General features: G+C 43.0%; 1 protein-coding gene across 1 annotated transcript in view; it reads right to left on the bottom strand.

Annotated features, from left to right (window-relative positions):
* lgr6 (leucine-rich repeat containing G protein-coupled receptor 6) overlaps positions 1 to 26,958 on the bottom strand; it is a 38,476-nt gene that overhangs the window by 3,495 nt on the left and 8,023 nt on the right. The window contains exons 2-17 of the mRNA XM_086116223.1: positions 19,390 to 19,461; positions 13,025 to 13,096; positions 9,452 to 9,523; positions 6,898 to 7,113; positions 6,717 to 6,788; positions 5,010 to 5,078; positions 4,468 to 4,539; positions 4,281 to 4,352; positions 3,844 to 3,912; positions 2,577 to 2,648; positions 2,395 to 2,460; positions 2,248 to 2,319; positions 1,452 to 1,523; positions 1,105 to 1,230; positions 276 to 418; positions 40 to 120 (exon numbers count right to left, since the gene is read on the bottom strand). Of these exons, the coding sequence (XP_085972349.1) occupies positions 40 to 120; positions 276 to 418; positions 1,105 to 1,230; positions 1,452 to 1,523; positions 2,248 to 2,319; positions 2,395 to 2,460; positions 2,577 to 2,648; positions 3,844 to 3,912; positions 4,281 to 4,352; positions 4,468 to 4,539; positions 5,010 to 5,078; positions 6,717 to 6,788; positions 6,898 to 7,113; positions 9,452 to 9,523; positions 13,025 to 13,096; positions 19,390 to 19,461 (1,418 nt within the window). The remainder of the gene's footprint in view (positions 1 to 39; positions 121 to 275; positions 419 to 1,104; positions 1,231 to 1,451; positions 1,524 to 2,247; positions 2,320 to 2,394; positions 2,461 to 2,576; positions 2,649 to 3,843; positions 3,913 to 4,280; positions 4,353 to 4,467; positions 4,540 to 5,009; positions 5,079 to 6,716; positions 6,789 to 6,897; positions 7,114 to 9,451; positions 9,524 to 13,024; positions 13,097 to 19,389; positions 19,462 to 26,958) is intronic.

The raw sequence follows: 26,958 nt of genomic DNA on the forward strand, positions 1-26,958 counted from the left end.
GCATTCTCAAACTGTGATTCAATCAATAAAAACTCAGACCTGGTGTTGGAGTGCACTGGACAGTGGCCTGAAGTTTGGACTCCTCTATTTCTAGCTGGAATTCCTCTAGGTCAGGATCATCTGGAATCATTGGGATCAACATTTAGAACTCCACAGCTTTAGGCTTTACAGGATGTAGCCAGATTGATCATATGGTATACTGTACTTAGGAAAATGACACTGCTGCTTCTGTGAACTGTGTTCATCTTTGTAAATGTTTTGAACAAAATATTTACCTCCATGTGGGTAAATGGCAGCAGTTCTCTTGTGAAGTTCATCATCAGCGTTGCTTTGATCAGTGTCCCACTGGTTGACTGTCTTGTAGCTGTCACAAGAACCATAGACGCAGCACTGGTAGGCATACGGCATCTCAATCACCCTGCAACAGACAGCCATGCTAAAATGACTCGGAATCAGTGTTGGAATGTGATGAAGTCGCATCAACACTACATGGCCATTAGTAGATCCGCCGCACACCAAGCGACACGGTCCAACCTAACCGACACGGAAAATCTAAAAAGACATAAAGGCGAGATTGCGGATATTTGATAGGCTGTTATCGCGGAGCTTACGGGCCAAAAACCCCGTGATAAGTGAAATCCATGAAGTAGTCATCTTTATTGTTTACTATTATTACGTACACAATACTGTATTGCATGAAACCAACGATGAAAACTTTTTCAGTCTCAAGCAGTTAAAAAATATAAACGTTTTCTTCCAATCAACTAACAGTTTTTGAGAAATATTGTACAGAACGTTTCATTGACATTGTGGGTTTTGTCATGGAGAGAATTGGCAAGCTGTACAGCGATAAGGCGCGGAGACTCTTGGCATTAGGCTACAGTCTCTTAGCCAATCAGGACGCAGAACACAAGGCACTGTTAAAAAAAACGATTTTTATTTCTTCCAAACTCACTTATTCCGTTTACCTTACAAAACCTTGCCATGTCTGCAGAGATTTCAACAAGAATGAACTTGTTGCTAATAAATGTTTCTTAATTTTCAACAGTCAAGGTTAGCCTAGTGCTTTCATAATGACTGTGTGTGTTTAAGTGTTCGCTTTACCTTAAACGAGGGAAATGATCGGGGCTGAAGGCATCATATAATTCATTGTTTCCCTTGAGCTTCAGATGGGTGAGACCCTCCAGTCCAGCAGATGGCACTGAGCTTAGCCTGTTTTCAGTCAAGTCCCTTGGATGAGGAAAGAAACCAAGAAACAAATAGTTGGATTTCAGATCAATCCTTGTCAAGTTTTAAAAACGACCACAAAAGATGTGCAGTATTTTCCCCGTGGGCTATGGAATGTTCATAAACAGTTCTTTGGAATTCCATGTTAGCAAAGCTCTTACACAAGAACATTACATAACAACAACAACAAAAAAAGGCGCCATCTAGCACCATGTGTTACTTACAATTTGACCAAAGAATGCAATGAGGCAAAGGCATCTTCATGGATCCAGTCTATCTTGTTCCAGCTTAAATCCCTGACAAAAAAAAAGTGAATAAAATAAAACATCCATCCATTTTCCGTTCCGCTTATCCTCACATGATGGAAGCCTGTCCCAACTGTCACCGGGCAGTAGGCGGGGTGCACCCTCAACTGGTTGCCAACCAATCGCAGGGCACACGTAGACGAACAACCATTTGTGTTCACACTCACACCCAGGGACAATTTAAAGTGTTCCATTCACCTGCCATGCATGCTTGAGGAACGTGGGAGGAGCCCGGGGAAAACCCACGCAGAAAAGCCACGTAGACACGGAGAGAGCATGTAAACCTCACACAGGAAGGAGCCACAATCGAACCCTGCCCATCTGCACTGTGAAGCGGATATGCTAAGCAGTCAGTCACTGTGCCGCCCAAAATAAAACTAAGTAATTCTATTTTGATTACTGTCTGTCTCTGACCAATAGATGTCAGTAAAGCTGCATATGAGTGTACGTTTAGGACCCTCTTTGCCATTATCAGTCTTTTAAAGTGTTAAATTCCCTTATTGGATCTAACTTATCTCGTTGTCTGCCTGCCAAACAGGAGCACTTTGTATAGATTTTACAAAAAAATAAAAGAATTGAAAGGTCTGTACAGATTAAACTGGTGTGTTTCACAAGAATGTTTCCCCAAAAAACTCCTCGTGGGGTCCTGCCCTGCATGATGCAGTTCTAATTAAAACATACAGTATGCGATATGGGGGGGAAAAGTTTTACTCACAGTGTTTTTAGAGAGGAGAGCTGCTGGAAGGTACTGGACTCAAGCCTCGTGATTTGGTTGTGCTGAAGCCCGCTGTTGAGAAAACCTTCTAGGTGAAGTGTGAATTTGTGAATATCAATTTGTGGGATTGCTGTGTTGATCACTCACATTTCTTGTAGTGCGGAGCAGTGGTAAAAGCTTGGCAGATGCTGTATTTGGTTGTATGACAGTTCCCTACAACACCACCACACAACGTTTGATTTTAGGGGTTGTGGCTCATCCTTTGACTTTTGCACATGTGCAGTTTTGCCCCCTCTCTGTGTTTGTTTTTATACGTATACAGTACTTACAACACTCTGAGGCGAGGCAGCTGTTCGCATAGATCGAGAGGGAGAGTCGAGAGACCCGCTTGAGTCAGTGTCCTAGAGTGAGAAAGACAATCCTCTCAAACAAACAAGTGACAGCACTTTGCAATGAGCCTCACATATTTAGACAGGAAATTTTGACTTTCTGGGTGTCTTTTTCCCCGAACATCTGAAACCCACATGTTCAGGGCAATTTCACTATCATCACATGCGTTTTCATTCTTGCTTGTTGTCCATTTTTATGTCATATTGAACCATGGATGCTCCAATCAGGGTTTTATGCATCTGATTCTGATATCGATCACGTGGATTAGCTGTATATTTTTGAATTTATTTTAGAGCTGCAACTAAAGAAGAACCCATAACATTTACATACAAATCCATATGAAAATGCAGATACCTTGTTTTGTTTTATTGTTTAGTTTTTTTTTGTACTTTGGTTTATTACAGTGGATCCCGTCCACTGTTCAAGGGCAATAGCGACTGAGGAATAGCGAAAATAACGGCCACTGAAATGCATTGTGAGGGGGAAAAAAATTGTTTCAACCCTCAAAAGTTCTTCAAAAAACACAGATGAACATTCAGTTGACAACATTGAAAACCAAACACAAACAAAAATAAAGAATGTTCATAAATATTGGAGAAAAAAACATGTCAACAAAATGTGTACCGATGCGAATCTCAGGTGACGATCCGCAACTATGTGGGGGTCCACCGTGTATCCCCATTCATGTCTGCTCAAGGGATACTTGAACTCACCCTCCACTGTATACTTTGTGCTGCACACCCATGCAGGCAAGCAATACCTTGCTCACACGTCCCTCAGCAGTACACCGCAAGCAGATTAGCATCTCTCGAATCGTTAGGTGCTCTTTTATTTGTCTGGAGTAGGATTTGGGCTTTGGAATCAGAGGACATGGTTAGTCCTTCCAGGCTGAACAACTGCTGCCCCTGTTCGACAGTAGTGTCACAATTGAAGCACCAAATGGTAGGATTTCTTCTGCCACTTTAATGACTCAACAGTAGTCAAGCCGGCTAACTTCATGATCAACCAGTCGATGGAATAATGACTTTGTCCTCAGAATCAAAAATGGTCTAATCCTGTTGTCGTGTGTCATCCTCTGAACCAGGAAGCAGTGTTGTTAATGAACCTTGCTGCAAGCACTATTATCGTTATCAGACGTGTTGAGGTTTTGCCTATAATAAAATGAGATTGTGAGTAAAGTCATTCTCATAGAGGGGAGACACTCACAAAACTTCCAAGCTGGTTGTTCCTTTCAGGTCAGGAAAGTTTTGAATTGGGGCGGCTCCATTCAGGGAACTGCAGGCGGAGGAAAACAAAAACAAAAGAGAGATTTAGTCTCCGAAAAGTGCTCACTCTCACTCATGCACACATATGTTTGTTCCCCAGACTCTGTCTAACAGCTCATTTGAACCATCACACTCTTCATCCAACATCAATACAGTCTGCTTTGGCTGCTTCACTAGACATCATAAGTCACACCATTGAACATGTTCTTACAACACTCTCTCTTTTACCACATCAGGACACAGCACAGCAATATGCGAACACAACATCATTCAATATGCCGTTACACATGTCCACTCTTGCCGCTTGGGACGTACAAATGATTTAAATAGCGTTTGGGTGAACTCACTGCAACTGTGTTCTGCTGACCTCATACTTACAGTGTGTGCAACTTGGGTAAGAACTGGAAAGCGGATTTTCCCACAAACTGGATGGGGTTCTCATAAAAATGGCTGTGAAAAAATACGATGGATGTTGAAATAAAATGGGCTTGACATGATGATGTTCAAGATGTTGACTAAAAATAGCCTTTCAGTTTTTAACGTAGCAAAAGCATGAATTTCTCACATGGTTTGGAGGTGAGGATTTCCCACAAAGGCTCCCTCGGGGATTGCTTTGATATTGTTGTTATGAAAGCCCCTGCGAATGGAAGTCAGTTTGCAATATATAGTCAGGCAGTCTATTAATATGGGGATGATTTGTCTTGGGGGTTTGTGTGACTGAGGCAAGTCATGCTGCACCTGCCGTTGAACAGCTGAAAAACATTTTGGGATGCAAGAGATTTGAACATGAGCGTGTATGCTGTGTGTATCTGTGACACGTGTGCGCCTTGGAACATCTGCTGAATTGGAGTAAAGACATGCTGTGCGTGTGTGTATGTGTGTGTGCGGGAACGCGGCTGAGTGGGGTTGGGGGTGCAGCCAGCACCTGCTTTGGTCGTGAGGGGAATTGTATCCGAATGCCACATTAAATTCACTTAACGGGATTAGTGAGGATAACTCAGCCATGATAGTAATGTTGGGCAAGTGTTATTTCGTGTGTGTGTGTGTGTGTGTGTGTGTGTGTGTGTGTGTGTGTGTGTGTGTGTGTGTGTGTGTGTGTGTACGCACAGCTCCTGAAGCTTACTCAGTGTCCTGATGGCCACAGGGAACTCCTGGAGTTCATTGTAATTCAAATCCCTATGAAAGACAGATAAACATCAGGTTCCCATGGTTAAATAAAATATTGAAAGCACATGGCTTCGTCGCGCTTTCACCTCAAGTGCATGGAATTTATAATCCAAGCATCTACAGTATAATATTCTTGTCAGTTTTGGTTACGTGTGCACTCTACAGTGCATGTCTTCTGCTCTCTGAGGGGCCAAAGGTTTGAAGTTTGCATTTGCCCTTCGACCTTTGCAGCTTTTACTTTATTATTTGGGTCTGACTCTCATTAGTTTCCCAGGAAACACTGTACCATAACAACTGTTGCTATCACTGACATTTCTCACATGCAGGTGGTAGGAAGACAGAGTAGGGCTAGAGGGTTTTGTGTATGGCTTGCTTGTATGACAACGTGCTATAGCGTACTCTTTTAACCTGCATTTTTGCAGGGGGAGAATTGTTTATTATGTACATATTTTTCTTTCGTTTATAAAAAAAAAGACCAATTCAACTCCATTCGCTGTTAGTCTTTTCCAAATGCCGTGGTTATGTGCTTGTCTAAAGCAATGCTACAGCATTTTCTCAGTGTTTCAGGATAAACGTCTGTCAGTGTTCGAATTTCCTGCTTGGAATATAGGTGGCCTCCTGGATGGCTTATTGCAGTAATAGTTTTATCTAATGTGAGATGGCGCTCGGGGACGGTGACACTGATGCAAATGGCCGCTTGAATTTCTCATAAGCAATGCCACTGTGTGAGATTGACCCTTCATACCATCGCAATCACCGCGTCAGTGTCACCCGATCTGTCGCCCTCAATATCACCTGTCTTTCCTTTTAGCTTGTAGCCACAACACTTCAGCACAATCAGTTCAGCTCCGGTCATTCGATCACTTTTTTCGCTTCTCTTGTCTATCTCGGTTCGCTACAAGGGCTCTTTAAATGGCGTGATATGGGCTTAGGGACTTCACGGACTCTTAGTAACGCACACAAATGCATGTTCCCTAATAATCCCTTATTTTATTTTTTGTCTGTGTACCATTGTAAAATTTGTTTGCCGACGCACCCAAATTGGTACCAGTCTCGAGTCCTAATATTTGGTTTCACCCCCCACCCCCTTCTCTTTAAGATCGTACTTTTCTGCACCTTGCATATTTGTGTGTTTGCTTCTCCCTTCCCGAATGTATCTGAGAGAATTTTGACTTCTGCATTCCTCAATGATGTAATACAATAACAACCTTTATTCCAACACCTGACAAATTAATTTAATGGTCCTTCTTTCTTTTTTTGGCATGCTTAGCCCTAAGATTTAAGAATACCTCAGAACACAAAACAAGACACGCAATGGAAGTAGATCAAAGTGAGGGTGTATTTCAGAAAGTTTTGCTGTGGTAATAAATCAATGTGGTTGCTGTAAACTCTTACCATAAAGACTTTATGGTGATACTTGCTAATACGTGATTTTCATGGGAATGTTTGTGGAAGCCGTGCAAGCACTTCATCTTGGTCTCCAGGGTTAGATTTGTGCATCGGTAAACTATGTATTATAACCGCGCGCGAGTGTTGCTCAGCCAGGAGAGCAAAAAGATTGGGAGAATGCATCTTTATGGGTAAATGAATGCACCATTCTCATGAAATCATTCTGGTTCATGCCTCTGAATTGTGTGAGATACTCACAGAGTCTCCAGACTATGTAAACCTTCAAAACATCTCATTCCCATGATCTGGATCCAGTTGTTATGGAGATGTCTAGGTAAAGGCCACAAGTGTTTTTTTAGCGAATCTGACCTTCTGGTCTCTTAGACAAACTGCATACATCGCCACCTTAATCCACCCAACAAATGCATTCCGTACTCACAGTACAACAAGTGCAGAGAGGTTGGCAAATGCATAATCAGGAATATGCGTGATCTGGTTGAGGGCCAGGGTCATGGCCTGAAGGGAGTGTAGAGCATCCAGGGCGACGACTGGGATTTCTGTCAGGGAATTGTCATCCAGCCACAGGTGTCTGAGAGCAGGAACCCCTCGGAAGGCGCCAGCAGGAACTTCAGACAGGAGGTTGGCATCCAGACGCCTGTGGGGTTAGAAGATGAATCTTGTGGTGATGTGTTGCGGTATTAAAACGCTGCGGCTTCCAGGAGTATAATTATGAGAATTGCGCATGGTTCATTCTGCTCTTATCTCAAGCACTTGTCTTTTCTTCTGTGCAAAAAGACAAAAAGACAACATGTTGAGCTTCACCAGTACGGGCCTGTACAGTAGCTATTCTGAATAACGTGTTTGTTATTAATACCTCGGTGTCCTGGGAAATTTAACAAGAAGGGAGTGTCAAAAGCCTTACAATCTTCCTTCTGACTTTCTTTCACGCTTGGAATTTGCTGTTACCATCACATCCTGGCAAGCAATGACTGAGACACAAACATTGTTCACTTTCCAATGATTCATTTATTGAACTGGGCATACACAAGCATTCGGTCTTTCATCCCTTCAAGCCAACTAAAGCTAACAAACCTTTGCTTTGAGGACACTCGGTGGTATGAGTGTGACATAAACAGCAAGGAAATCTAGTAATGTGCATGCACTGTCCAGGCTGATATGATGGATGGTCACCTCGGGGGGCAAAGATGAGAATCCAAGGCCACATCCGCTTTCTGTTCTTCTTTTGGCCCTTCACGCGTTCATTGTTCTTCATGTAGTTACATGTCTACATCAAAGAACTCACAGCCATTGTTGACTCGTCAACTCACAGATGAACATTTGGTTATTTTGTGAACTGTGATTCTTTGGAGTTTTGTGCTGCAGCTCCTGCTGCGCCTCGTCGCCCGTTCGAGGCTTCGCCAAAACCAACAGAAACGTCAAAGTGAAATCTGAAATGAAGAACTCTGGGCTTTGATCCCCGCGGGCATTCGCCACCGGGAGAGGCAACTGTATACACTGGCTTTCAATGCGCTCACGTGATCAGCATCATGTTATTTCTACTTCCTAAGCGAGCTTTTTTTTTTAACGCCTATTTTTTGTGCTTAACATCGTCCCCCGACATCATGTGTGGACATTGTCTTTGACCCAAATCGCCAGATGAAAGCTGCGGAAGACCCTACAACTTTCCGGACTGCTCTCCAGGGCAAAATAAATGTTCCTCAGAGTGGAGCTGCCAGGTCTCCCTCCAGAAGGTCTAGTAAGAACCAGGAATGTTTCACAGAAACCAATAAAGCAGCAATATATCCTGTCTATTACATCAAAGTCTGAAGTCTGATTATGGGAACGGGAAGGAGAACATTCCCTTACACAATCCAGGAGTTGTGCCGACTTATTTGAATTCTCCAGACTTCTAATTATGTTCTTTTTCCTTTACCTTATTTGATCTCACTGACTTTGATATATAAGGACGTGTTTTTCTTCATGTTTTTAGTTCTGTGGAGACAAGATAATTCTTGTTTGAGATCAAGTGATCATTTGTTTTGGATGAAAGGCTTTTTTGTACTGTGATGCCGTGCTTTCTTGTGTTTCACGTAACTGAGAGACGCCGGCAAGATTTGCTTTCCAAAGCCTTTTTACCTTAATCTTTCTATGCTGGGCTTATCATTACTTATAATGACAAGGTACTGGGTCTCTACGCAGGGGCTTATTGTGTACGCGTGTTTTCTCGACTTGAAGCCATCTCTAAGGGGCGTAATTGTTCAAAGACCACACACACACACACACACACACACACACACACGGTTGACTTTGAACACATTAGTGCGGCATATTGAAGGCAAATACAGAAAAAGGAATTTTTGACAACGGAGCAACAAAAGATCCGGCACGTAAGCAGGTGGATGGCTTCCGACAACTTCACCAATCTCCAAACAGGGAAAATGGCTTCGTGTGCTAGAATGCATGAATTACTCACATGGGAAGAAGGCAGGTGGAGTTTGTCCATGATAAAATATTGAGATTGACGGGTCAGGTTGAGGAGTTACAGATGAGCTCCACATGCACACACCCCAAAGCATACATGCTGGCACACATACATTGACCCCGCGGATGAGACAATTAAGCCACCAAACACTCATTAGCAAACCAAGCGGTATAGCAGTGTGGGTGGTGCAAGAAGAGTGGAAGAGGAAGAGTGGGGGAATTAATGGAAAATGAGGTGGTTTCACAGCTCATTGGAGATGTTCTCCCTGGCCTGCAGTGTCTGCTGTTTGCCTCATGGCTTCCAGATGCTACCATGAAGTGTGTTTGCACAGCCAGGAGAGTCAGACAGCTCTGTGCTGAATGCAGAGGCTCTTTTGGCGATATTGGACGACGGTATGCAATGTGTCACCGGTACTGTACAGCTGAGATATGCGCGGGTGGGGATCGGAGCAGTTTTCATTTCCTGCTGAGTGAGGGGTGAGTATAGACGCGCGTGCGTATGTTGGACTCACAGTGAAAGCAGGTTTGGTAGGTCCCACGGAGCATCATGGGGAAGTCTTTCAATGTGGTTGTTTTGCAGCATTCTGAACAAAACAAAATAAAGGCATCAGTGACATTCGAAAAGGATCAGCAAATGGTGAGGGCACCTGAGGCCACAAATAATTCCAAAGTGATTGGAACCTGACCCCTAATAGGAACAGGTCAGTGTAGGTAGAGGAAAGGAGACGCTCCTTGGGTGGGCTGTTGATGTCATTCTCAGAAGAAAAGAGCAAGGAAGGAAATGGGGGGCAAGCAATTGAACACTCTACTTCCCCTCCTGCTCTCTGTTTCTCCTTTCCGTTGAGGTTACTTAGGCTCAGCCTTGCAAGCCCAGGCCCGTGGCATTGCTTGTCTTATTGATGTACCAGAAAAGCAGTGTGGTAGTGAAGTTGCATGGGTGCAATACCATTATTGAATTGATTGATTCCTGGAGCAATAAGATGAACATTTAGTTTTTTGTTGTTGCTTAGGTAAACCTAGAAAAAAATTGTGATGACCAAAGAACAAGAACTGTATTTCAATGTACAGTAGGACATCTGTACATATGTCTCTGTCCTAGCTGCCGAAGCATACATTTCAATACCCTTCTTCACGCTTACGTCTGAGTACACAATTTACGATTTTTATGTTTTAGCAGCAGTTCTTAACTCATTCAGTACCAGCCAATTCTAGACCAAGTCTGAAAAGACGTCTAAAAACGTCTTTGGGAGTGAATGAGTTAAGAGTGATAAATGTTAACTATCGAACCAACGAATCCAACGACCTGTATGAGCACGTCAAGCTCATATCTGTCACTGGCTGAGATGCTGAAATTATTATCTCGCAATTACAGTGTGCATAATGTGACTCATGTTCGCTACAAGCTAAGTTTGAATGTAAACCAACAACTACAGTTGTCTACTGAGTAGTGATACATTGTTTCCCCCCATATACTGTGTATATATATATATATGGTGAGGGCACCTGAGGCCACAAATAATTCCAAAGTGATTGGAACCTGACCCCTAATGACATATATATATATATATATACAGTATATATACCATTAAGGTAAGACACTGATGTATGTCACATCTGTACTGTGTGCGAGTTGGTGTGTATACATGTGTACCTATATGTGTGTTTGTGTAATGAACAGACTCCATTTCCAGCAAATTTTGCAGTTTATTATACAGGGTCGCGGCCCGGTAGTCCAGTGGTTAGCACGTCGGCTTCGCAGTGCAGAGGTACCGGGTTCGATTCCAGCTCCGGCCTCCCTGTGTGGAGTTTGCATGTTCTCCCCGGGCCTGCGTGGGTTTTCTCCGGGTGCTCCGGTTTCCTCCCACATTCCAAAAACATGCATGGCAGGCTGATTGGACGCTCTAAATTGTCCCTAGGTGTTAGTGTGAGCGTGGTTGGTTGTTCGTCTCTGTGTGCCCTGCGATTGGCTGGCAACTGATTCAGGGTGTCCCCCGCCTACTGCCCGAAGACGGCTGGGATAGGCTCCAGCACCCCCCGCGACCCTAGTGAGGATCAAGCGGTTCGGAAATTGGATATACAGGGTCAGCCATGCATTTTACTTTGAAACAGCTCAATAAACCTAATGATTTCAGGAAGGAAGCTAAACTACTCTGAGGTCACATCCATAGTTGGCTTGGATTCAAGTAGAGTTCATTTTTCCTCAGGGTGTGGGTGGATCCTTAAATATGACACTCAATTTTCAAATCTAACATTTAAAGATCTTTATCAAGAACTGTGTTGAACAGCTGGCAAGTCATGGGTTCATGTCATTTCGCATACCGTATAAGGTAGAGTTTGGTAGTTTTAATTAATAACAGCTCCCACCTGCAATCCCCTGGAAAAATGGTTCACACTTGATCATATTCAATTTTGCTTAAACAATTGTAAGAAAACATTTCGCGAATGGGATGTCAGAAATGTTATCGAAGTCTAAAGTATTAAATGTGTTTTCTGTCATGATCCTGTCTTGTTTGTTTTGTTTTTTTTTAGTTTCCAGCTGGAGAGTAGGCGTTCACTCACGGGTCGCATCTGTCCCGAATCTGGCCTTCTTTCAAATCTCCTTTAAAAGCCATGCCACGCCGACAATTGCATGTCGGATTATTATGCCTTGCTCACGACTGTCCTCAAGTACTTCAATTCTCGAGACATTGTCTGGGGTTTTTTTCCCCTCGTAGCCTTTGCCGAGGAATTCATTGTATTTTTCTTGTTGGGTATTCTTGGTTTATGTTCTTTGCGTATCGGCGTCTCTTGTCCTGAGTTGGCATTTTTCTTGCTCCTTGCCTTTTACAAGCCCTTTTGGTTTGGTCTCGCCTTTTCCTGGTTCTTTGTTACCAGCGTCGTTCCTTGTAGTTTTATCGGTCTTGCATTTTTATGAATAAATATACTTTTGTTCAAAGCCCCTGATCTGTCCAGTATCCTTCCGGACACCTGACAGATTCCTTAAACATGCAGATACCTGTGTTCTTCTGTACTGTGTTGTTGGACTGAATTGGTTGAGCAAGATCATCAAACCCACAGGAAACATTTTATGAGCCCCTTTCCCCTACCTATTCTGTGTACTTTTTCTCCCCTCAGGACATTGAATTACTTGCACCTGGACTCTTTGGGAACCAGAAGCGAGTCCATTCATGAGAGTGTTTACAGGCACACTGATAAATACAGTATCTATATCTATATCGGCATAGATCAATGTCTCTCTCTCTCTCTCTCTCTCTCTCTCTCTCTCTCTCTCTCTCTCTCTCTCTCTCTCTCTCTCTCTCTCTCTCTCTCTCTCTCTCTCTCTAGGATGAACAGCATGCATAGAAATAGTTTGATGGTGACTTCTCTGTCACCTTGTTGTAGTCATGGTGGGTGGCATGACCAGGAGGCCCTTGTAGCACATTTTTAACTCTCTGTGAGTGACATTTACAGGAATGGAAGAAATGTATTAAATCTTGACAGAGCAGTTTAACAATGCACTGACCTGTGTATAGTATATTGAACAGAACAATCCCACCTCAAATTTTTGAGAGACCAGCATGGCAAGAAGATTGAAGCCGTGAAATTGGTTTGGAAAAGTGGAAAAAGTTACTCCCAAAATGTTGAAGGTTGTGATTACCCTGGCTCGTGCGACCTAACGTAGACCTCCACCGATTCCCACAGAGATTCACCTTGTCCAATACCCACTAAAAGTGCTCACATTTTATTATCTTTTGCCCTCCCACTTCTGGCTGTCCTATAAGTTTTATTGCTGCTGTGCACATTTTTCTAATTTGTCACTTGTAGTATTTGCAGCAGACGTAAACATTGATGGTGGCTTCTCTGTCCCTTGTAATCATTGTGGGTGGCGGGACTCCTTGCAGTACACCTGTGAAGGTGTTTGACTTACAAAAAAAAAAAAAACGCAGTCATTAATTGAACCATGCTGGGGTATTTCATGACGCACAGACCTGTGTATAGTAGTCAAGCTGAGAACACACTCGAAATACTTGATACAAAAGCCAAGCAGCATGGCAAGAAGACTGAAGCCATAAAATTGCTGTGGAAATGATGAAGGAATTACTCACAAAACTTTCAGGTTGTGGAGACCCTGGAGAGCATGACCTGAAATATACCTCAGCCGATTCCCAGAGATTCGCCTGGAGGTCAAAATAGAGATCAGAAAAGTGAGAGCAAAATTAAGTGCAGGAATATACAGTCCATCAAAGTTTACGAGTCTCATAAGAAAATGCTGCCTTTTGCTTCGTTCTGGACTTGTGGCTGAAGGGATCGAGCGCTGCCATTACTTCATCTCAGTGCTTTGGGGTGAGTGTTGGGGCAGTATGCAAATAATATTCGATTCATTTCAATGTGGTTGCTGTTGGCCCGAGCGCGCACTAAAACCTTAAGCAATCAAAAGGGGGAACTGATGACTGTCGATTGTCTGATTTGAATAAAACTTAGCTTAGCTTAGTAAGTGCCCAAACTAAGTATTGGCTTGTCTTCCTTTGTGAATGTTTATATGTATGGGTGTGCGCATGTGTCGTAAGGTGTATCCTTTTCTTTTTCTTTTTTTTTTGTGCACATGTGTGTTGTGTGACAGCTTGTGCTATTTTCCATGTCCTTGATTTAAATTGGGCTCAGTCTAAGGAACCTTGAGGATATCATGGGAGAAAAACCACACGCATTCATACAAGCAATCCAATCAGCTTGTTTATCAAACACAGCACCTAATGGTCATTTGTGAGCGTGGATAAGATGTCCAAATAAATAGCATTGAGTCCAGCAGTGTAACTGCCAAGGTCAGAAGCTGCAAGCGCCGTTTAAACACAGATTTGCGCTTCACAGCTTGAGACCACCCACTTTTGTTAAAAACACAAGCACACGTTACATGTTACACACTGGCATCCTCCTCCTCCTCCTCGCACTCTTGGTCTTTAGGCGGACGGCCCTGATGTGCAAATTACATCCTGATAGAATATTGGCGGCCCTTCCAAACCACCATCACCACTATCACCCAGATGGTAACAGACAAGCGCTGTGAGCAAACTCTCGCTGACATCTGATACTCCTGTCAAATATGTGTCAGGCAGACTCACTGCGCTGGCGAACCACTCGGCCCCACATGTATCCGCCAATTCTCACACTCTTGAAGTTTGTGTTTATCAGCATGAATAGAGACACAATCTCACATATAGTTTGATTAGTCATGCCGATAGAAGCGCAGTAAAGACCTCAGGTGCATCGAATGCACAGCATGACTTTGCAAAAAAAAAGAAGTATATTTAAATATATATATATATATATAGAGAGAGAGAGAGAGATCAGTGCAGGTTTTTTAGTACATGATTTATTCGTATTGTGCAATGACAGAAAATAAAGCCCTTTCTCGGTTTTATTTACTTGCCATTGCTCAAGATGGCCACAAGAGACAATTCCAATAGGCTTTTTTTTTTTTTTTTTAACAGGAGTAACTGTTTCGTTCGAGGACCCATAAATGAGATCTAAGCCCCTCTCTCTCTGTCCTCGGGCATCTTCCTGCTGAAGTAAAGGATCAGCTCCAGATGCATTGCCGATTTATAGTAGTCTGCACTAAATGCAACATTAAGAATGGTCCCTGTAGTCGCGGTTGAATGGTGGTTTCTTTTGCTGATTCTGGAAACACGCAGTTGCAGCCGTTATTTGGTAAGATTTGCTCGTATCTCAGCCAACCAGCCTTTCCCCATTAGCTGCAGCACCGATGCCAAAATTGCGTCAGAATGGAGTTGAGCGCTCATTGGATACTTTATTTGTCAAATGGATTATTACATCAAAAGTAAAGACGAATAGTGAAAATATGTTTTGATGGTCTTGATCGACATCATCAAAGCACCCGTAGCGCTCTGTTGACGCGGAGTTTCCATGACATCAGTCTGTGTATAGATGTGCATATGTGCATATGGGTAAATGTTCCGCACTTTGGCTTTCATAATCATTCTAAATCAATCTCATTCTAATGAAAAGCGACCTTGCTCTTGTCAAAGCATTGTCACAGCTGTTTTTTCTTTTCTTTTAATTTGATTTCAGGATAGTTTGGACTTTTCTTGGCCCTTGAGCTGCATGGATGAAAACTCAAATCCAAAACTTCAGAATGGTTCACCACAGTGAAGTGGTTCCTCGATTAAACAAAATACACCACAATGATTTTACTATTTTGGATAAGCTGTTTGGCCTAACCAATGTATTATCACGCCCACCTACCTCAATTTGCTCAATATTAGCAAAGGGGCAACCTCCATATTTCAGTTTGCGTTGAATAGTCTTTCTTTCTTTCTTTAAGCTAATGTCGCAGCAGAGCCAAAAGGACGATATGCTCTCCTGATAAAAGATTGTGGTTTGTAGTGTCTGTAGAAGCACGTAAGATTACATTTTAACACCCTTTATCCATCAACAGAAACTTGATCTCGCCTTCTGTTTAGAGGTCCACTCTCAGGGTCAACCACTGAATCTGGCATTAACCTCTGGAACTGTCTTCGTTAAAATTAAGTATTGTAAAACTGTCAGCAGGAAGTGTATGTGATGTTTATGTAAACAAATGCAAGCAGAAGAATCTAAGGGTCGCCATTGGCAGAATCAAGGAAAAATACATTCGCTCTGGATGCTGTAGTTGTCTTTGTGTGCACCTGGAGGACTACGATGGCCAATACTACAAGATAATAACCTTCGTGTTGTGTTCACAGAGCTGGGTTCTTTTTTTGGTTTGGTTTTAACTCCGCGTGATAACATTTGTACTCTCATGAATCTTCCTGTCAAACCGGAACATTACATTAAGGCAATTGAGAGAGTGACTGGAGTAGAAACTCAAAACAGTACAATACAATACATGCTGATTTATATAGCACTTTCACAACAGCGGCGGCTGTAACAAAGCGCTTAACAAAACAGTTAACATACCTCTTGATGAGATACAAATGTACGCAATACTGATATAATGAGCATCAAATTCAATCTCAATCTTTAGACATGCAACTTTCTCCTTTAGTGCTCTGTTCGGTTGACAGTTCCTTGCAGGTGTTTCAAGTAAAAAGAGATTTCTTGATTTCGTAAAACAACTCCGAAGTATGGCCTAATGAGACGAGTGTGGGATGAGTCAGACCTAAACTTGTAGAGAATGTGCTGCAGGCCACTGAACACTCACATTAAAACCACCTAGGTGCTTCATCTTTGATGAAATCGTGTTTAAAATGTCATGTAATATCATAAGAATAAGCTGCACGACAGAAATCTTTCCTTTCACTATTACCTTACTTTCCGTCAATTTATTACTGTATATGTTTTTATGTTCAATAAACAAACGGAGATAAAATGCAATATCATACGAGCAACTTTGAAAAAGGACCTGAGGCAACTGCTGTATGTGGCTTGAAAGATTTGCACTGCCCCAAAACGCATGTCAAAAACATCAAGGGGGAGTATCTCAAGATTGCATCGACGTGCAATCAGAGTGAATAGTAAATAGCAGTGAAGTGCTTTAACATGAATTGGAATGGAGGTGTGTATACAGAGAGCGTGGGAATGCAAAGATGTAAAGTCAAACATCAAAGAATTAATCACACCAGCAGTCGCAGCGTGCCTCGTCCTGCCTTCTTCTGGCGCTAGCAGCAAATACGACGCACACACGTCAGCTTCTCCAGGGTTGCTTTTTTTCTTTTTTTGTCTTTGCCGTGTGTATTGGTAAATGCAATGTGTGTATCATGAGCTTCCATGCTTCATCTCTCGATACAAGAGGTGGGGAGTGTTTTTCCCTTCGACAAAAAATGTGAAGATGGATTTATTTATTTAATTTTATCTCATTGAAAATCAATTGCCTGCGTGTTGAGGTGCAACTGGCGGTGGCACCATTGCGCCTTCACATTTATGTGCTTGTAGTTGGCAGTAGCGAGGCCGGGGACGGTGTTGTTGGGGATGGAGCATCACTGCCATTGTTGCTGTCATCATGGGACTATTATTGTTGTTAATGGAGCTGTTGTTGTGCCCATTGTGTTCTCGCCCCTCCCCTGGCCACTCAACCTTTCTGATCTTTTTTTTTTTTCGCTTTATCTGTCCTCAGGCTCTCCGTACTACAGCTCTCCATTTCAACTCAGACCGACAGAAAGGAAAACTCCTTAAAGTGAGTTTTCCCTTGCCTCTGTGCTTGCGCATGTGGGGTTCATTTGGTTTTCTTTTATGAACCAGAACTTGTGTTGTCAATTTGTGCACTGCGATTAGCTGGCAGTCAGTTCAGGGTGTACGCCGCCGACTGCCCAAAGACAGCTGGGATGGGCTCCGGCACGCCCGCAACACTCGTGATGTTAAGCGGCTCAGTGACATGATCTGTCTGTTTTTGTTTTGAAGTCCAGCTGAGCGGCGGACATTTCCAGTTAGCTGTGCACCTGTCATGCATCGCAATCAAGCCACTATTGCAGGACTCTCCTGCCGACAAATGACTGTAATTTTCAAGATGTTCCTCATCTTGCTCCGTTTTTCCTGTTCCTCATTTTTTTTCTCTCTACTTTTTCTAGTTGTTGTCATTTCATGGTCCTGAATTGGTTTTCTTGCTCTTTTGTGACAACCTAGTTTCGTTGATACTTTCCTTGCTTTTTGTTTCTCCCGTTTTGCGCTGGTGTGTTTACCAGCGTCTTTATTTGTACTTTGTCGGCCTAGCGCCATTTTTTCTGGAATAAATATTTGTTGTGTTCCTTTTAATCTGACTCTGTGTTTTAAGAGTCCACTTCTGTCCGGCACCTACTGGACGACCCTGACACTCGGATCATGGATGGATGGATGAATTGGTGCTTGGAAATAAAATGGACTTGAATTTTATAAAATAACCTAATTGATTAATTCCTTTCTTTGAAATAATAAAATAAAAACAATTTAGCTTATTTTACAAAAATATCCAAGAAGTTAACCTCATTTACGAATGCCGTGGCCCATCTGTCCGTTTTCCAAATCCAATGTTCCCCTTGACCACAAATGTTTGTTCAGCCCTTCATTGAAAGAAGAAAATGTTTTCAGACAAAGTGTTTTTCTTCCGTCTATCAAGATTGTCTCAATTTGGAGCGAGTGAAGACGCTATGACACAATAAAATTGGTCTTTGGTGGTGCTGCATCCAAGCCCTCATGCTCCCTCCCACATAAATCAATCATGAATCTTCTTTGCCATTTTTGTGACAAAAAATGATCCTTATCAGCCAACAAATAACAAGTAACATGATTTATGTAATTGGATCCTTAAAGTTTCTTCTTGTTTTATTGATAACAGGGCCCAATGTTCTTCAGCTGGAAAGTGATTTAGAGTCAACAAGATCTTTAGCAGGTAAACGAGTACTCCTCATCATTACCCCGAGCTTTACATGCTGCAATTGCATATGTTTGGGGAAAAAAAAAACAGCGGCCCGTTCCACAAACACATCCAGCTCTAGGGTATGCAACCATACACTTAAAAACACACGATCACCCCCGCAGTGCATGTATGTGACAGGGTCTTTTATTTTTTAAAGTGAGACTATCTGCTGCTTGGTAATTTACCATTTCACCTCGGGAAATACTGTGTGTGTGTGTGTGTGTGTGTGTGTGTGTGTATATATATATATATATATATATATATATATATAGGGGCGGCCCGGTAGTCCAGTGGTTAGCACGTCGGCTTCACAGTGCAGAGGTACTGGGTTCGATTCCAGCTCCGGCCTCCCTGTGTGGAGTTTGCATGTTCTCCCCGGGCCTGCGTGGGTTTTCTCCGGGTGCTCCGGTTTCCTCCCACATTCCAAAAACGTGCATGTCAGGCTGATTGGACGCTCTAAATTGTCCCTAGGTGTGAGTGTGGGCGTGGATGGTTGTTCGTCTCTGTGTGCCCTGCGATTGGCTGGCAACTGATTCAGGGTGTCCCCCGCCTACTGCCCGGAGATGGCTGGGATAGGCTCCAGCACCCACCGCGACCCTAGTGAGGATCAGGCGGTTCGGAAAATGGATGGATGGATGGATATATATATATATATCAAAGAAAGTCTTGAAATTACTTACTCCAAGTATTCACAATGATGGATGTCTCAATAGCTATAGCAAAACAGTTTTAATGATGCTCGTGTAGCTGTTTTTGCATCAACTCAGACATACGTGTGTTTGAGCTATGCTTACTGCGCAGCTGGCGGGACAGAAACATTGCATGGGATTTTTGCGGCGTGCTTCACGCTACAAGCACAAAATATTCACTCCAAATGAATATCAGGTTCCTTTGAGCAGTCATTCCAGAGCGCGCTAGGTTTTGCTTCAGGCAGTTTCTCAGTAGGAGAGATGAGAGGCAGGCCAGAGCCATCAATCGCTGTCACTGAGGGAAGCGCAGATCAGCCGCCAAGGCTATGACTTCCTTGTCATGTATGAGTTGTGACCAGAGGTTATTAACTGCATTTGAGCTGAAGGATTCCCTACTCACAGTTCAGTTAGCAGGTGCAGTCGGTGGAAGGCTCTCGGCTGGATCTTGCTGATGTTATTCATGCTCAGATCCCTAAAGAGAGGAGAGAGAAACAACAGAACGAAAGTATCAATCAACGCGCGGGCTCACTTATCAATGGTCTTTGAAGAGTGTCAGGCCGTGTAAATTACATGTTGAGGAGCTGTATTTCAGATGGTGATCAATCATCCATAGTAGGGAGTAAAACACAGAGAGGATCAGTGGTTCGGTGAAGGTTAAAGGAGGAGGAGGAGGAGGAGGAGAGGGAAATGTTCCTACATTTCCCTCTCCTCCTCCTCCTCCTCCTCCTTTAACCTAACCAGTGAATCTTTGTTGGGCAGCTAATTTCCTCCTCTTCGCAATGACTTTCGCTTTTCCAGATGTCTCACTCCAACTTTCCTCTGATCTGATCCCTCAGTCTCTTTTCATAGCTAGCGCCGTAGCCCCCCCCAAACGAGGCCATGTCATTCCACCTTTCTGCTCACTGCTATAAGGGAGACACGCTCCGCCTCTCTGAATCTTTGGCACCTTCAGCAACTTAAGCATTTGTTGGGGGTTGATGTTGACGCAGGTGGGGGTCACTGGGGTTAGGGAGGTGAACGCTCAGATCCTTCAGTGCAACAGTTTGAAATTATACAGTGACAACGTGTAGGTCAGCGTGTGGAAGAAACCGCTTCTAACCTTGTACCTCAGTCATGTCGGGCCGTTTGACAAACACCATGCAAAACGGGGTTACGTCAGCACTCTATGCCTTTATAGTCCTCAGAGTCTTGCTTGAGTCTTCAAGACGGAGACGCACACTATGCGGGTTTCTTTGTGGCCTTGATATTAAACATTGTTGATGAAGCCAGACCGCCAGGCGAGCAAGTGTGAACTGCGCTCCAGGAAGCCCCTCAAAAGTTGAGAGTTTTGACTTGTGACTACGCTGGCTCTTTGTTTGTCAAGTCAGCCAAACTTGGCTTGAAAATTGTTACACTGGTGTGATCTTTATATTCCCCTGTAGAGACATGTGGGGAAAACAATCGGATTTATATTCCTATTTCACTAATCCGGTGCTAATGTGAAGCAGTCAGTTCCACACTCAGCACTGTCACTTTTTTGCAGGTGGGATACATGGGCGGGGGGGGTGTATCTTGCTGTATCATGAGTTTGCAACATTTTGCATAACCTTTTGCCAAGGGGTGTGTTATGCATACCTGTCAGCTCATACGGTTTAGCCATAGTTCATACGGATTTTATGGTGAATCTTACGTATATGGCCGTATCGCACAAATCATACGGATTATGAAAATTTCCGTTTTTTGTCCCCCCCCCCCCCTAACAGGTAGTTCCGTTTGCTTTTGCCCAGAATGGTGCTCGTCTACTCGAATGCTTTCATTTCCGAAATACAACTCTGAACACAGTAATGCCACTAAGTAGAATGATGATTAGACATTAACCAGACATTGTATTATGGAGATCTACAATAAATATCATTGAAAATTTCGTGGGTTTTTTTCTGTGCCGTTATTTTGACATATAAAATGCTTTGGTATGTTATAAGGATTTTTTGCTCTTTATAAGGATTTTTTTGGTAGTTTATACAGGTTGGCGCTCCGAAAAGTTGACAGGTATGGTTATGTTTATCATTAAATCGCCTTTTTATAGCTGCTCTGACATTTAATATGTTCCTTATGAACCACCCCACTGCCAGCCACCCCACCCCGGAGTCTAAGTGCGCAATAGAGCTCCGAGGTGTTCAAGGTGTCACTCAAGTACACCTATGTTGAGTGCAATCAGCTTGTGTTAATAGGAAAAGTAGCTGTTTCTCTCATGACATTGTGTCACACTGCAAAGTAGGCCATTCATCTTCCAATTGCACTCATGGAATTACCATTACTCCGCTCAACTTGGCTGCTACTTATTGATATGTTCCATTCTTATGTTTTAATGAGTCTCTGGAATGTTTATTTGTACTGGAATGGCATAATAGACTTGTGTTAACAGCTCAGAGTGCAAATGCACATTGACATGCTGGGGCAATGTGCCATAAAAAGGTAGCAATGATCTGATTAAAAATAAATAAATAAGTAGTGGAAAGCTACAGGCCTCCGCAAGTGACAGAATTACAAATTATATTAGAAGTGCTTTTCATCTCTCACATGGCAACAACAGGCTCTGCGTCTAACTGATTAGAAAAACAGTTCAAAGTGAAATGGGGCGTATAGAAAATGTGATCAAATTCAATTGTAGTTCATGAGTAAAAAGTTGAAATCTTGTTTCAATCGCTCCCATCTGGAGACTGAACTCCATCAGAGCCAAAGCCTCACACCACACGAGTTCATTCACCTTCGTAGTCGCTCTTATCAACAATTGACATATTTATTAATTGCATTTCTAATTACTTCTTACGAAAAACGTTTCTCTTTTAGCATACCAGACATTCTATTTCACCCGAAGTGTGGGACTGGTCTCCCCTCGCAATTACAACACCCCGGTGATGTGATGCTACATGTTTGTCTTGTGTTTTACTTTTCTTTCTTTCTGTAAAGCCCCACTCAGAGATTTGAAAATGAATGCAACAAAGTCAACTTGTTCTTGATTTCCCGTGGCAACGACAAATAAGCAATAACAACGTGACCGACCTCTCTTAAAAATGATACAGACATTCAAGTTATATGCCAACACACCTTAATCGTTACATGAGATGATAAATCTAAAATTGATTTGCTTTGCTACGTTTCAAGGGCATTGTCACAGTAAAGCTACGCGCGCGCAACACACATAGACTTGACTCCGCTTGTGAGGATGCACCTACAGATGAAGACAACTCTCCACTATCTGTTCCTGATTAAAGAAGCCATAAACAAACGTCGCGCAAAAAGTCCAGAACGGCGACTTCGCTCTGACAGACTAAACAAGCCGCAATGGGGAAATGTTTTAAGATAAAGACACAACGGTGAATCAGAGGGAAAGGTTGAGTGTGGCTCAGTTTGTTCTGCTCTCCAATGAGCTCGCTGGGAAGCCAGAGAGAGACAAGGAGACATTTCTCCTCCGCAGGCCAAGGCCTCTGCTGACAACTTGACATATCGTTGGAAGGCGCTGCGCTATGGCTTGTTTTTAAAATCAAATAACAGCTGTGGCTTTTTTAAACCATGATAATTATGATTGATGACTACCACATGTGCATTGTTTCGGCTGGCGCTGCAGCGTGCAGACACTTTCAGCGTGAGTAAACGGCCGCAACAGAAAACAGAAAAAGAGCTAGAATATTTTGCAGCTTCGGCAATGTACGAAGGAGTCCGACAATTAGAACATGTGGCTTCTCTATTCCAATTTTATGGGGTTCTTGTGTGAGACTCCGTGTGTAGATGTAGCTTGGACACTATTACTGCTGTTTGTTGGAGGCTGCGGTCCGTGTAGTGAGATGCCTGTCATTCATTTTCACACCTCCTGCAATATTGTTTTCCACCAGGCCTGCAGATGCAGTTGGTAAAATTGCAGGTTAAACTCCACCACATCACACATGGAGAATATTGCTATGTGGGTTTGTGTGTGTTTAAACACGAGATGTCAAAACTTTTGTGCATATCTTCATTAGCTGCTGCTTAAAATATTGCATCTACTCACTAATGGCGGCTGCCATCTTAGTGTTTGACGTGCAGAGCTTTTACACAGAACAAGACGGCCACCTTACGTTGATAAATCCTTCCGTTGAATGCGTATTCCAATAAAGCAAAATCAATCAGAGTACTGCCCGGTGGTCCAGTGGTTAGGACGTTGACTTCATAGTGCAGAGGTGCAGGGTTCAATCCCCGCTCCGGCCTCCCTGTGTGGAGTTTGCATGTTCTCCCCGGGCCTGCGTGGGTTTTCTCCGGGTACTCCGGTTTCCTACCACATTCCAAAAACATGCATGGCAGGCTGATTGAACACTCCAAATTGTCCCCAGGTGTGAGTGTGAGCGCGGATGGTTGTTCTTCTCTGTGTGCCCTGCGATTGGCTGGCAACCGATTCAGGGTGTCCCCCGCCTACTGCCGAAAACAGCTGGGATAGGCTCCAGCACCCCCCGCGACCCTAGTGAGGATGAAGCGGTTCGGAAAATGAATGAATGAATGAATGAATAAAAATGACTACCTTAATTTGTGGGTGACAGAACCTTCAGTGGTGCCGATCGCCACCTCAAGTGGCTAAATGCTTTTAAATCGAGTTTAAATGCTATGCTTTTGCCCCCACTTGTATGATGAAACACTTTTTAAAGCTTTTTTTTTTCAAATACAGTATCTTGTTCTTGTTCTACCCATAAACTACTTTTTGTTTCTTCAATTATCTTTGCGTTTAAATGTCTGTAGTTTAACCTGGGTCATTCAATGAATTTATGGAGAGTGGCATTTTTTAGGGCGGCATCAATCATACGCAGTTTTTCGCTCTTTACGGCAGGGCTCAGTCCCTGCAAATTGGTTACTGCTCAACTCTTTTATACGGTAAGTGAAGACAGGGAAACCAGCTTGTTGCTCATCATTTTGCTGGTTAGAAATAGATTGTTCCAAAAATACAAAGTCAGATTTTTTTGTGTGTGTATTTCAGGCAACAAGGATCTAATGAAGCGTTGCATTTATGTCCTCGATTCAAGCCTCCAGGTGCAATCTGGACGATTGCAACTCAAACTGTCGTCCAATTCACGGTGGCACTCAGGGTTTTTCCGTACACGTTTTCCAAGTGATTTTTTTGTTTGTTTGTTTGTTTTGGTTTTAAAGCTTTTAAATGTTGGCAGTAACCTTTTCCTTCTATAAATATGAAATATAACTATGTGTGAAACTGCTTAATGGTCACTCTTTTTCCTTTTCTCTGTACTCTTATGATTATTCCAAAATGGAGATAATTTTAAATCACAGCGTACCGCGACCCTTGTGAGGATAACGTGGATCAGAAAATGAATAAATGAATAATCAGAGCACCGTGTTTTGACTCTTGTACTGGCACATAGAATGTATTTTTGCAAAGACCGTGAATAAATAAGGTTTAGTTGGACACTTTTTTCTTCTTAATTTTTCTTGTGAATATTTTGAAGGTTGCCTTTTCCTACATTCGGAGCATCATGTGCCCCAAAAGAGTTGATTTATTCCTTTAGGTTCATACATTTTTCATTTCGCAGAGGCACACAGGAAATATCATCCCCTCAGATCTCTGCCTAATGTTGAATGATGCCCTGAAGACAAGGAGACTCTTGCTTATCCCGTCACAAACTGTTGAATGACTGTCAAAAGCTGTCATCTGATGTCTCCCTTTTTAAGTAACAACCAAGGCCAGTAGTATTGTGAAAGAGGACACACGATCCATTCTGATATTCACATAAACAATGGCATGTGATATGCACTGTTGTTCGGTCTGTGTGTGCGTGCAGGTACGTGTTCTGGATATTTGAAGACTTTGCAAAGTGATTTATTGGGTAACCGTGGCAAGGTGTTTGTCTTGAGGGTGAAATTTCCATTCATCTCCCCGGGCCCTCTGTTCCTTTATCTTGTGCCGCTTCTCTTCCCATCTCTGCTTCAAATTTCAGCCCGAGCGTGGAGTTACGTAAAGCGGTTGTTACAATTGTGTGATTTATCATATTTCCGTTTTTTCCGTCAGCAGAACCACTGAAGTATGTTATCATTCCTGTGATCAAAGGCCTCTCTGTGTGCGGGTGTGAATGTGCCCATAGCTCCTTTGTGGACAATCTCAAGCTGGTGGCCTTCCTTGACAAGTATGATGATTTAGCGCAACAAAACAACTGATCACGCCATATGAAACATGGCCGGACTCATGCTGGGAGCTTCACCTGAGCCACATCCGCCAGCACTACAATTAGAAATGTTGCAGGGTGCAGAACAGACCACCCTGGTGGGTGAATACACTCTCAGATTGGATCAGCAGGCAAGTGTTGGCCTTGCTTCGGTTGTGAAATGGGTCAGGCAGACAAAGCTGGCCAAGAATGAGGAGGCAAGACCTGAGAGTCGGTTTGATTGGGAGTCAGACGTGTTCCCTCCCACAATGGAGCAAACACGCTTTTCTATCTGTGCTAATCTAGCAAAATATCAAAAGAAAGAAAAGTCCACCCGTGGGCACAAAAGCAGGGCCCGTTGTCTCAAATTGAACAATTTAGATAGCAATACGATCAAATGCATTCAAATATGTCGGAATTGCAGAATAGATGATATTTACCATATAATCATAAACGCCGAAGAAAGAAAGAAATTGAGTAGATCACATCACAGCTTGCATCTTTGCATACAAATAAGCTGTCAAATAGCTGTGCGCAGCCTAAGGATGACGCGAGAATTATCTGACGTGAGATTTTGGAAAGTGCGTGAAGCCAATGTCAAGTCACCATGGCCACATCGTTGATTTTCTGTTGCCTGTGAGACAAACCGATAAGCAACCAAGTGATTTACATCCGTTGATCCACAACAATTAAAACTAGCACGCATCATAATCATAATCAGGTTAGCAATAGCTCAGTTCTTAAGGAATTTATTTTCTGACAGCGGGGTTGGTAAACTGCTGCAGATATTGGGACTGCTTTCTCAGCACTACCGCTGTGCCCTTGAACAAGGCACAAAACCATGACTGCTCACTTACTTACATGAGTTGAAAACAACATGAAAAAAATATGTATATAGTATGGTCACATTTCAAGTAGTTAAAATGACTTTTTTGTTTGTTTTTTGACATGCAATACCAACTGTGAGTGCTCTTGGCATTCCTACATAGATGCATGTTGCCCTTGTGCTTGATCTCACGCTTTTAAAACGTAACCTGATACCGTTACGAAAGCCATCCCCTCAGGCCTTCATCTCCTTCATTTCCAAACACACCAGCAAATAAATAAATCACTCCCTTGTCTTTCATCCAACAAAACAGCTCATAATGTCCATCAGATTTGTTCCTTTTAAGGCAGCTTATCTGCAAGGAGCCTTGTGGCCATATCAAAGTCTAGTCGAAAGCAAAAAGATCTCTGCCTACAGGCCAGGACTTTTCTTTATTTGCAATGCTTTGAGCCACAGCTTGGCTGTTTTTGACTGTCACCATGACAGTAAGGTCTTCTGTCGCATTCAGCCAGTCAGATCGTCTCTGCTTTACCTCATTTCCGCAGTCAAAGCCACAATGAAAGAGGCTCTTTTATCCCACCTAATGCGACTGGTGCTTGCAGCCTTCAATGGGGCCGAAATGGTTTGTGAGGGTGAGGTCTGTTTGCTTTTTACCATTTTTTGTTTTGTTAATAAACCAACTACATTGACTGTCAGTTCCTCTGGTGCTCACACAAGTTTGCACGCACACGTGCATGTGCGGCCATACATAAAAAGGGCAGGAAGGAGGCTACAATGCTGTCTTTCGCTTCCTCCTTCCTCTAAAGATGTTTTCTTTCTCTTCTCGACTTCCTGAGAGGGGTGTGTTGCCCATTGTGTCAGAAGCAACTCTCTTTATCAGGCCGTCTCTTATTCTCTTTTGTGTCTCATTCACGGGCCACAAAGAGCAAAAGAGAGGATGAGGAAGTCTTTCACCTGGACAAGAATGTCCACAGGGACGCCTCGG

The sequence above is a fragment of the Hippocampus guttulatus genome, chromosome 1 (assembly GCF_054856545.1).
Source record: "Hippocampus guttulatus isolate MCC_2025c chromosome 1, RoL_Hgut_1.0, whole genome shotgun sequence".
In the NCBI taxonomy this organism is placed as follows: Eukaryota; Metazoa; Chordata; class Actinopteri; order Syngnathiformes; family Syngnathidae; genus Hippocampus; species Hippocampus guttulatus.